Here is a 13,403-nt window from a genome sequence, read left to right on the forward strand (position 1 = left end):
CATATTATTTATTGTGGCAGCTTTTAATTGGATCATAGAATTAAGAAGCTGAAAGAGAAGAGGTGGCGCAAAATTTTGTCGCTGCTATGAAGACGCAAATCTTGCTAAATTAAATGGTATGAAGGGGAAGATTTAATTTAAAAACAGAGAAACAATGAAAAAATAAATTAGAGTTCATAACTACTTTGAAATAAATCATCTTAGCGTGCCCTATGAAATCATCACTGCCCAGATGGCACGAGGAAAACTATTTAAAAAAACCGCAACAAATTTTTAAATCAGATAAAAAAACTTTAAATAATACGATTTCTTAAAAAAAAAATCGTATTGTTCAAAGTTAGAGGGATGGAATTTAGGATGACGAAGAAAATCACGCTACATTTTTCTTTAATTTTAAAGTTAAAGTATAATACTGTCATTTTAACTAGATTTTAATTCGGAAGAAAGCATTCAAAATGCCAATCAAATTTAACATATGCGAATACAAAATGCTCTAGTAAATTACCGAGAATTTTTGAAATTTCCTTTTTGTAAAAATATTTTTCTGCAATACTTTATTTGATATAAAACAATTAATTATTTTAGTTGATATCATTAAACACAACTAACAACCTTCGAAGCAGTGTGAGCTTCATATAAAGTGTTCTTTGTTTTTAAAATAAAACTCATCTGATTAGGATTAAAAAGGAAGCAGAAAAACAATCGGAACAACTGGTTAACAATTTCTCTCTTCCTTCCCTCTCTGAAAAAGTCGTCCTTCGAAATAAATGGATCCAATTAATTCAAATTCAGGGATCTAAATTGTCGTTTGTTTGAATGAGGAGGATTTAGGGATTTTTAGCTACAAAGGCTATCATCCCAGCGTTCTACAATATCTCCAATTAATAAATGTCAAAAAATTTCAAGTGTTGAAGGAAAATATGGAGAGATAGTTTATCTGCAAATGCTTTGCTCGTGAGTTAAATTGTCGTTCTAGAGCTGACTCTCGGATTCGGATTCTGCCATTCATTTTCCGGTTGGAAAATTTGCGCTCCCGTGGGTCAAATGTGAACGTCATTTAACAACTGCATGGTGAAATCAGTTAGGAATTAGTATTCTGCAAATTAAAACCATGCTTAATGTGAAAGACGATCTAAAACAGCAAGAAATATCACAAGCTGTGATAGTTGCTGATAATTTCAACAAAAAATTCTCACCTCTTACAAATTCTCAGCCATTGGTAAGACTAAATTTAATAAAATGGAAAATTGTATTAATTAGTGTATTAATGTGTGTTGCATCTTTGTCATCAAATTATTGTTTATTATCAAAAAAATATTATAAAAGTAATTAGTAACTAACATTTTTTATTAAAATAAAAATCTGTTAAAAGTGCGTTGAAGTTAATTTTCTTTATAGACCAAACTAAGTTGAATAAAACATTTTTATTCACATTGGTAATTTCAAATAACAAAATTTGTTTCTGGAAAGTTAATGATTAAATTTTAGCTCTTTTATTCACAGTCATAAAGGTTGAATTTTAAATGTTTTTTGAAAAAAAAAAGAAAAGCAGAAATATTGATAACAATTTTTTAAATTAAAATATCAATAAAAAATTAACAAGCTGTAGTCTAGATTATATGGAAGTTTTCTCAGAAAATTTGAAATTTCTGTATTCTTTCTTCTCTTTTGGAATGTTGGCAGACAGCTTTTATTCAGAATTATCTTAAACATCTTGACTAAGTTTATTAAATTCTGCACATACTTATAAAATCAATTTATAAAAGAGTAAATATTATAACTTTACTTTTAAGGCAGTTTATATCTTAAGGCTGATTATTTTTATTATTTGTTGCTTTATGTTAGGGAAGTATTTATTAAAATAGGTTTATAATTTCTGTTCCAGTTCCTCTTGCCAGTTGTCAATGGAACTTTCATGGATTATCTTTTGCAGTCTCTTGAAGATGCAGGAATTCAGGAAACTTTTATTTTCTGTTGTTCTCATAATAATATCATTAGAAATTATATAAAGTATGTATTTGAATATATTATTAGAGCAATTAATATAAAAAAAATTTCTATTTAAAAAATTCTTTGGCTGTTAAATAATAATTTACTATAATTTTTATAAAATATATAATGAAAGAAATTTCTTGAAACTTTTTAGTAAGAGAAACCTTTTTTTTTTTTGTTCATTAGAAACTATACAAAATAATTATTGTTGCATATCTTATGTTGAATTCATTTTAATATTAAAAATAGATGTTATTTATGTTTTTGCACTTTTATTCGTGGAATTGGAGGCATTATAACCTTGGATAGCTTTCAGTATTGGCCAAAAAAGGCACAAATTTGCAATTAAATTTTTTATTTACTATAAGGTGGCATAAACATTAAATTATGACTGAATAAAAGAAATATTTCGGTTTTAAAAATTTAATTCACTTTTCTACTACACATTCATTTTTATGTTAAAATGCCTTTTTTTAAATTTCGTATTGAATTTTTAAACACATTTTGATGTTAATAATAGGAGCTAATTGAGAGTTAACTTTATACAAAACTTTTTATTTTTACTTTTTTGATGTAAATATAAAATGCCTTAAAATGGGAAAAAAATTTAAAATGTATGGTAATATAATTTTTTAAATTATAACATTTTTTAAAATATGGATATTACTGATTTTTTTTTAATAAAAATATTATTCTGAATATATTATATAAAATAATTTAAACTTATTTTTAAATATTTTCATTCATACCTTTCTCTGAACTGGTGGTTTCATGAGCCAACTATTACTTTCTATATTATTTATTAAAGGTTTGCATTTTTTTTGTTATACTCTTTTTCCTAAATTTCAAGTTTTTCAAAAGGCTTACAAAATTCGCCCCCTCTCACTGAATTTATATTTACTATCTTTGTCATTTCTTGGAGTTATTTATGCATATCCACAATTGTTGTTGTGGGATTTATATTTTAAAACTTTCTGTTAATGTTTATATCATATTATAAATATATTTAATTACATTAAAGTTTTAGTTGTATAGTGAGTGGATGGTGAAATATTTGAAAGTTATTTCCATGCAATATAATATCATATTTATGCCTTAAACTTGAGGGCATTTAATTTTACAAGTTGTAACATTTCTATTTTTAAACCTTTAGGTAAATAATTGATTGAATTCGACTACAAGCTAATTAAAAAAAAATTTTTTTTTTGCAGCTATTGGAATTTATTAACTTGTATGATATGATAGGGTATATTATTAATTGCAACTACAGTTTTTTCCTGTGCTCACTTCTCAAAAATTTGTGATTTCATTTGTCTGTGTGAGTCTCCTTTGGTGGTGTTAGATGAAATTTGCTTTACTCAAAAATTCAATCTAATGCCTTGCACACAGCACAATAATGTGACGCAAATCATCAAAGCATATCCAGTTTGGAGTTTATCATCTCCATTTCCCAATTGCCAATACTTATGAAATATCGTTTCTTTTTTCTTAAGTTTCATCAATATAAATTATAAATATCTTTTGAAAAATATCTTCTTGTACTTCTCAAAAATTGTTTAAAATTATATTCTTATATTCAAATAATACTTTCTATTTATTTTGGCATCTTTTCTATTTATGTCCAATTTTATGTAGAATTTGGCATAAAGTTTCCTTATTCCATTTGAAATTCGCGTTTTTTTCATCTTTCTTTCAAAACTGGAAGCAATTTACTCAAAAATGTGATTTTTCTTTCTTTTACATAAAAGTCATTCATAGTTTATCTTATAATGCAACATTCAAAAACATTTTTTTTAAAAAGGTGAAGCAAAATTTGGATGAATTTCATCTTCTGCATCTCGGTGTATCTTTTTAATGGTGCTAATAGAAAAACTGAGAACTTGACTAGCAAGTTTTGTTGGATATGCAAAAAGAATAAATAATTCTCAATTTTTTACTTATCACAATATGTAATGATATTAAATAAAATGTTCTTCATGCTATTCTTGAAATCTTTTTTGCCACTTGAATCAAACATATAAGCAATTGATGTATAGTTTTGAATTAAAATAGTACCTGTACAAAATAACATGACATGCAGAAAAAAAAAAAGAAGAAAAAAAAACTGAATGAAGAAAATTTCTAAAGGGAGGGAAATCAAGATAAAAGAATTCTGGAAATTTATACATTTTTCTTTTTAGTGAAGTAGAGTAATTGAAAAATGCCAATCTTGGGTTGCTGCAATGAATGGTATCTATGATTTTACTAAGACAGAATAATATTTTTTATATATTCAAGCTTACTTTTCAATAAATAAAAAAAAAGCTATTCATTAAATTGTCACAAAACTATAATAATGGTTCTTGGTATTTGATAAAAAAGTTTAAAGAATGTCTATTCACTAGTCAAGATTTTTCACAAGTCAAGGTGTAACATATGCATTAATTCTAATTCATATATAATCCATGTAAAGTGCTATTTAATGTGCTCACATAAAATACTGAAAATATATTAGTTAATGTACACTATTTTATTGCTAGAATTTATCTTGCATTTTACATGAAGAATAAGAAAGTGCTTCAGTACTACGTAAGATTACATGCAATTAGAAGTTAATTGCTTTGAAGTTGTTTGTTTGAAGTTAATTTAATTTGTGTTGAATCATAAAATCTTTGAATTATATTTTAAGTTTATGAACTAAAATTAAGTGTAAATAATTTAGATAAGAATATTAGTAGTTAAAACTTATATTCATTATTATCCTTTGGAAAGTGACTGTAGTGTTGTTAATAAAAGATTAATTATGTTTCAGTTATGAAATACTGTTCTTTTCAGTTCTTCTCATTGGTCTGATAAAGATTCTCCAATGTCTGTGACTGTTATTAGCGATTCTGGCTTTCTTTCCATGGGAGACATTATGAGAGCTCTTGATGCAAAAGCACTCATTCGATCAGATTTTATCCTCCTTAATGGTGCAATCATCACAACTTTTCCTCTGAATGATATTTTAGAAGACCACAGGTAGGTTTTTGTTGAGTGAGAAAGATCTTTTTAAATATTAACTGAAAGAAAATGAGTCAAATTTGATCAAGTTTAAATAGTAAATTACACATGTTTAACTCACCAAGTGTTTTTTTTTAAAGTACTTTTCCTGATAGCTATTTTCAAAGTAGGCAAACCATATTTAATGTTATTGTTTCTTAAATATATATGTGAAATTTTCTTTTACCATATTAAAAGGTTTTGTTAATTTGTATATCTCTACTAATACTATAGATGAATGTATATTTGTCTATGTGTACATATGTATGTGTGTGTGTTGATACACTTAAGGCCTGAACATTAGATCTTTAATTACCAAACATGATGCATATATCTTTTGAAAAGTGGAATTTTGCACCTCAAAACATTTTTTAAAATTTTTTAATTAGACTTTATTAATTTTAGCTAAATTTTGGTACTTTCCAGTGATAATTTGCAACTGTATTGCTATACCAAAATAATTACTTTACTTAAACTTTAAACTTGATTTTATTATTTTTTTGGAGTATGTATTTTTATTTTTAATTATTTTTTTAAAATTTTAATTTTACTTAATAACAATATATTTCATTGTTGATGTGAAATTCAATTTCATTTAAGTTAATAATATGAGGGCTTTTTTATGACCTCAGAGAGCTGTGAAAAAAATGAGGCAAACTTAAAGAGCAAAATGAATTCATTATAAAAATTATGCACTATCATAGTTATTTCTTGCATAACCACCATGAAGATGCAATCATTAGCTCTTGTGAGTCAGGTTTTCTATACCTTTTTCAAAGAAATTGCCAGCAATAATGTAAAATAGGCCTAAACATATTCTGAAGTTCCTAAATAGTCTGGAGTTATTATTTTGGTATTCTAGCCAGTTCTTCTATTCAAAGTAAAATCATTCCTCTCTAAGCCACATTCTACATCAAAGGGCACAAGGATACAACATTTTCACAACTGAAAATCTTTTTCAATGATTTATCAAGGGACTTGGAAGAAATGGAGGATGCTAGAATTCCAGGGAGTAAGGATAACAAAATGCATCTTTAAATGTAGATGTTCCTGCCTTTAATTCATTAAAAGAAATATCAGAAAACTTTCAGATTACTAAAGAGCTTCAAAGGAGCATTAAGGGAAATTTTGCTTCACTGACAACTTTCCTCAAAGAAGGTATAAAAACCTGTTCTGCTGATTTGACAAGTACCCTGAATCTTCATGTGATCATGTTGGAAAGTAAATATTATTGCACGAACTTGTGTAAATAAATTCATTTTGTTCTCGACACATGTTTTTTTAAGGCTATCATATTTCATCCTAATTTTTTTTTGTAATTATTAAAGATTAAGATATGAAGATTCAGATTTTTTTTCTCCATTTTATATAGATTTCAGAATAATGCATACTTTTCATAAAAATTGTTGAAATTTTGCTATATTTATCTATTAGCTGCAAAATCAATCGCTGGTGAAAAATTTTTTAAATTGCCCTCATTTTTATACATTGATGTTGTTTTGCTGTTTCATGCTATAATATTACTGTGATATAATTGGATTTTTAAAGATAGAGACAGGATATTAGGGAAATGTAATATGTAATCAACAGAATGGTTTTAAAATGTTATTAGTGATCTAAACAACTCTCCATTTTTGAAAGATGTCACAAAACAAATGACAGCACTTCCAAACTCAAAAACTATACTAATCACTAATTATTTTCTCCTGTTTTGAAGTACAGATAACTGATCAGAATACTTTGTGTTTATTGTATAACTATGATTTAAGATAGTATTTTCCTTCACTGTAATTAGATGTAATTCATCAAAATTGTTTACCACTAGTGAATTGATACAATTAAAATGATGGGTAAACAGGTGGTTGCCAAAGGCAGTTTCCAAATAAAAGTGAGACAAATAAAAGGAACACCATGAAAGATGCTTAAAATGCATAAATTTGAAAACCATTTTTAAATCTTAAAAGTACATAATTTTAGAAAAAGGTTCATAAAGACTGCTTAATTTTCTCAAGAAGTGCAAAGGAAAATTTTGAGGGGTGCCCACCCACATGTATTAAGATAACACTTAATGCTTTTTTCCCATTTTAACAATATGCTATATTTTTTATTGTAATACTGGGAAGTTATTTGGAAAGGATAGTACAAAATACATTCTATATCATACTTCTTTTTTCTCGAAAAAAGTTTTATCTTCATTAGAATTAAAAGATGGTTCAGAATTTGTCTTGGTTATGCTTGATAAATGTATGTTTCAACTTTTTATGCGTTAACGAAATATATACAGTTTGATCTGTTCAATAGAAAATAAGAATTCAACAGCATGAATTTGGTGCACCAAAGAGATGTATCAAATATGAGGGAAGCTGCTCTAAAAACAATTCTTATCAATATATTGTTTGTGAGTGATCTCTTGAACAGATTATTTAATGACGTTTTATCATACTATACTGAATTTAATTAATTGCTGTGATAATTACAATTCACTACTGTAATTACAGTAGTCGATTGTATAAAATCTCGTATGATGAAATTTTAGCTTGAAGCCATAGGTGTTTTTAGTTATCATGTTTTCTTTTTAATGTCTCCATCCATTTCAAAATTTTTATTTCCTGGATCAATGCCGAAAAATTTTAATTTATGTATATATATATATATATATATATATATATATATATATATATATATATATATATATATATAACCCTTTAAATTGTTTATAACCCTTATATATAAACCCTTTTAAAGGGTTTATATATAAGGGTTATATATATATATATAACCCTTTTAGATCTGGTATTTAAAATTTTTAAACAAGAAAGGGGGGGGGGGGAGATTAGATTTTTCAAAACTTTTATTTATTAGGGCTCAGATTCTATCATTTTTATTACGATTTTTGCTTTTTCTGTTTTTGAAACTCTTATAAACATTTTGTGTGTCTCTCATTGAAAAAATCTTTTCATACATCTAAAAGCCTGTCCTGATTGACAGCACAAACCTTTGAAGTTAGGATCATGGAATTTGGCAGAAAGCTTCTTTTTGGTTATTTAAGGCCTACTGAGAATGGAGAAAGAAGATTTAATTAGAAGTTTAATTAAATAAAAACAGCATTTTAACATCTTTCTGCCATAACATCAAAGCTTATTATCATGCAAAAGTTATTTTTTACACCATTTAAAAGTTTAAAAAGGTGACTTTCCAATGGTACTGATTTTGTTTAAATGAATGCATTTTAAAAAAAATCTTAGTAATTTTTTTAAAATAAATTTTAAACATAATTTATAATGATTTTTATTGTAATGATATTTAAAACTATACTATGGCTTCATCAATGAGTCACATTAAATGTGTTACTGTTGTGATAAAAAAATCCTTTCTTTGCTTTAATTTAAAATTTAAAATTTTAAAGCAGTTCACTGAATAAGATTCTGAGCTTGTGGAGTGTTGTTAAATTTTGAGACAATGGGATATATTATTTTGTGCTAGCTCCAAAAAATACTTTAAAAAATGCATTAATTATCATTTTTTATTTTTGCTTTACAACTTCATGAATTTGCCTCTGTTACTTATGTAAACATTTTCATTTCTTCATAAAATATATAATCACATTCTTTTGTAATTTTTTAAAAGCTAAAATAAGAAGTTTATTTTTAAATGTATTTTTGTATATAGATTAAAAAGCAGGTTTTTAAATTAAGTTTTTGATATGTGAAATGTTCCAAAGAGACCTTTACTAAATTAATTTTTATATAGTCTGAACAATTTTAAACACTATTATTGTTTTCTGTTAAATAAATTTGGTCTAAAAAAAAACTGAATTAGAATATGACATTGATCTGTCATTAATTTTGCCAATCTTATGATGGTATCCATCCTGGAATGCTTGAGCTTTTTGCTTTATAAATTTGCAGATAAAGTTTCTAAATTGCTAAATATCGTGATTTAGTCTAAGAGAAAATTTATGCTTTCCATCCCAACCATGCTAGAATTTATTTGTTGCTACACATATAAGAATCAAATGTAAAATTTTGGATCTTATGCTTTTTGATCAGATTTTTAGTAATTCATATGTTTCTACATCAGTGTTAACATTTTCAGAAATGATATATCCATCTAAATTAGATATTTTTTATTTTAAAAAGTGTTGATAAAGATACAAGATTTTTATTATTAATCTTATAAAAGTTAACTTAATTTTTTTGGTAATGATTACTTTTTTATTTTTATATTTTTGTCTAAACAAAAAATTTGTTTTTCTATAGAAGACATTCTACTTCTGCAGTGCGGCAGAAATAAATATTAAAATTTAAAAAATACACATTTAAATTAAAAATTTTTCATTATTATAAAACAAAAAATATTTTAGGCTTAGAAAATATGCAGGCTTATGAATGTATGATGTAAAAAGGGGCTTAAAAATTAAAAGTGCTTAATTTTTGCAACAATTTCTCACTACTCATCCTGTGAGAGAAACCTTGTAACTTTTTTTAAATTAATAAGTTGAATGAGGGCTATTAGACTGTGAATTAAAACTTTAGGAGTAGTGATCACTTTAGATGTGTCATTAGTGATCACCTGCCTATCACCACTCTCCATTTTCTAGAAAAATGGGGGAAAAAACAAACACCTTCATTTTATATTTCCTAGGTGAAGAAACATTGACTGACCTCAACAACAATTATATTGATTCAAAAATTCACCATTTAATATCTGTGCTTATGACTGTCAGATATGTTATTTATATTCTACTGTCCTTCTTGTCAGAGGTATACATGGTATAAAATGTATCTTGCCATTTGGAGAACTAATGTCTAATAATTCTGTTGTGTTGCAATTTGGTTAGTATTAAGAAAATTCCAGTGAACATATCTTTTGTTGAAGCTAAATGTCATAAATAACATATTAATCTTTTTAGTTTTCAATTTACAATTAAAACTGGATTATTTAAATTCATTTTTTCCTCAACAACAACCCAAAAGTCCCAGTTTTTTGTGAATCTAATCATGTATTTTATATAATTAAGCTACTGCCGAATGAGAGTTAAAAAATTCAGTAAAAATTTGTTTTCAGCATTTTTTATGCACAAATTTTCATGATTCTTGCTATTGACAACATTCTAAATCAATGAAGAGTCAAAACTTTATTACGAGAAAGTTTCTGTTCTTTACTGATCATATGAGCGAAAAGAATCTTTGAAATCTGAAAAAACAATTAAACGTTAATCAATAAAGGCATTTTGTTTTAGATTAAAGATAATTATTCAAATAATCACCTATAAATATATCAAATATTAATGAAAATAGAATATCAAATGCAGTAATTTTGGTTTTTCAATTTTTCATATTTTTTTGAAAAATAGACAGTTTTTAGAAATTTTTTAAAATTCAGTATATTATGTCAGAGGCCCAAAGCAAAATTTTTAGAATGACAATTGTTTGCCTTTTTTGTCAGTGCAAAATTTTTTTTCTGCTATGTTCAATAGAAGTCCTGCTACGAGGAAATATATGTGAAAAATCACCCAAAACAACACAAAAAAATTAAATAAAAATTCAGTTTTAAAATTCGGGCTTCAAAGTGTTTTGAGTCACCAGTGCACCTAACTGAGTGCCAAATTTGATGATTGTAGATATGATAGATTTGTCTGATCATCGTCTATACATAAACTCTTGCTTTTATAACTATAGATTATATTATTTGGCTTTCTCTTATGCTGTTTTTTTATACCCTTCCCCTTTCTATGGGTAGATTATAAAGCAATAGCTCTAATTATATAATTAATTTCTATCCATTTTATAAGAAAATTTCATCTTATTTTTGCATTTATTTCATTTAACTTGATAGAAACATGTTTTAGGATTTCTGGTTGAAGATATAAAATTTCTCTTGAAAGGTCTACTTTTGCAGGAATTGAAATGTTATGTTTTTTTTTATTAAATATTCCACTGTTGTTCATAAATAAAAAATAAAATGCTGAATTTCACATGCGAAAAATAAAATATGAGTGATCAGAATAAGCTGATTTAATTACCAGGTATAAGAAATAGGTTTTACTGATTTTTTTTAATGAATAAACATATGTTTTGATCCATCAAAGTGATACAAGTAGGGCCAATATTGGGTGAAGCAGGACTATTTGAAAAAGTGTTAGTGAGTTACCTAATTAAACATTAATATAAAACATCTTGTATTCCCACTTATATATACTTTTTATATAATAGAGAAATTTTTCTAATGCTAGAATACATAAATTAATAATTACTGAGAACCAATAAAATATTTTTAAGAATTCATAATGGTTATGTTAATATAACTCAATTCACCAGATTATTAGATGAGCATTTATTTAAATTTTGAAAACTGATACATGTTTGTCTGAATTTTTTAGAATTGAACTATGAGAGTTTAATAAAAGTGTGAATGCAATATAAAATCTTATTTAACAATGTTTATCTTGATATAGCAAATAATGCAAATAAAAAAAACAGGTATATTTTTTAACCTATGGAAATATTATGGGTTAATTAGAAAAGATGTTCAATTAGAGATGTCGCTTATGAGCATAGAATTGCCAAATTTATTACTGCACTGTTGTGGAAAAGATTTTGAAGACAAAATTTATCTTTGAGAATCACTGTACGGAAATTATAGACTAATGGAACCTACTGCCCAAATGCTACAAATAATATAGGCAAACATCATGTCAGGTCTAAAGATTAAACCATATTGGTTCTTTTTGTCCATTAGTCAAGTTAGATATAATTCATTGAATATTTCTAACTAAAAGAAGAAATATGAGTGGTATTGTAACCATGTCAGCTGGACTGGACAATAATGGTGAAATGCATTTTTTCCATTAGGAAATAGATTTTGTTTATCATCACACACTTAATGCTCTAGTATATTATGCATTAATCTGGAACTATCTGTTCTTCCATTAGTATCATCCAAAAGTTGATCAATATAAACTAAAGCAATAGTCTGGACAGGAATTATTTTAAAAGGACATGCATAACTTTTCATTTTTTGAAAAGGGAAGTATCAATATACCACTGTATTACCAGAATATTACAGTGTTTTATGTACACATTTTTTGTAATGCTATTGGAAATGGTTTAGCCATAAGGAGGGCTAATATGACATATCTAATTACTCTTCTTGAAAGAGCATATATCAGATGAAAAGACGTGCTTATTTATTCTACCTTAATTTGGTACCTATTCAATTTGGAAGAATTTACCTCAACTTATTTTGTATAATCTGATTATAGCTTGAGTAACTAATGCTACATATGCATTGGTACGACATATGAGCGAAAAGGCACTAAGGCTTATAAAAATGTGATAAAATTTTTATGATCATTTTACTTATTTTCTAAGAACCATAATTGGTATGTGTAAATTTTCCCATATATTTTTACATTTTTTTGTTGTTCGAATTATATATTTTTGGCAGTTGTTTCTATTTTTTAGATAACATAATAGTGCCGCATTGAAGAAAGACAGTCGAATCTCCATGGCCGAATGGTCATGGCACTGGTCTCATGATCAAGAGACCTGGGTTCGAATCCCGCTAGAGACAATGCGATTAATAGTATATGTAAATACTTAATTCCTTGATTTCATGTTTTCCTTTATTTCATGTTCCAGAAGATACTGGACATTTCTTTAGTTTACCAGACAAGTGTTCTGGACTTTTCTTACTGTCTCCAGAAGAGTATTCTGGAACTTTCTCTGCTGGTATAAAAGCAGAAGATTTGTCAATTACTGTGTTTTGAGTTCAGAGTTCAGTTAATAAATTGGTTTAGCTCTACCTCTTGCGTGTGTCATTGAGTTCTATACTATAGTTCTACGTGACATTCTTTGGTGGAGGCGCCGGGTACGATTCCAGTCAGCGTGGAAACGAATTTACGAAGAAGCGATCGCCTTAAAGGCCTTGAACCAGAATTTGGACTTTATTTCCCACCACCCAGAAGGACAAGGAAAATGCCTGCAGAACAGGAAACTAAACCTGCCATCCTGACATCTGCACAGCCACAATACAGAAATCCATCTGTATTTAAAGGAGACGTTGAACAAGACCCAAGCAAATGGCTGAAGGAATATGACAGAGTATCAAAATTCAACAGATGGGATGACATGACTTGTCTAGCAAATGTGTTCTTTTTCCTGTATGGCACAGCAAAGCAATGGTTCGAAAATAATGAAGAGAAATTGACTTCCTGGGATATTTTCAAATCAATGCTAAAAGAGGCATTTGGAGAAACACATCACTATGTAAAGAAGGTAGAAGAGGATCTTAAGAGTAGAGCTCAAAAATCTGGCGAAAGCACGCAGTCGTACATTCAAAGCGTGTTAGGGTTATGCCATGAAGTCAAACCAGATATGTCAGAAGAA

General features: G+C 27.0%; 1 protein-coding gene across 1 annotated transcript in view; it reads left to right on the forward strand.

Moving 5' to 3' along the window:
* Nucleotides 1-1,039: 1,039 nt before the first annotated feature.
* Nucleotides 1,040-13,403, forward strand: part of LOC129971206 (translation initiation factor eIF-2B subunit epsilon-like) — a 55,229-nt gene continuing 42,865 nt past the window's right edge. Inside the window, exons 1-3 of the mRNA XM_056084781.1 lie at nt 1,040-1,219; nt 1,886-2,010; nt 4,807-4,992. Coding sequence (XP_055940756.1) covers nt 1,112-1,219; nt 1,886-2,010; nt 4,807-4,992 — 419 coding nt within the window. The 5' untranslated portion in view covers nt 1,040-1,111. The remainder of the gene's footprint in view (nt 1,220-1,885; nt 2,011-4,806; nt 4,993-13,403) is intronic.

This window comes from Argiope bruennichi, chromosome 6, assembly GCF_947563725.1.
Source record: "Argiope bruennichi chromosome 6, qqArgBrue1.1, whole genome shotgun sequence".
Lineage (NCBI taxonomy): Eukaryota > Metazoa > Arthropoda > Arachnida > Araneae > Araneidae > Argiope > Argiope bruennichi.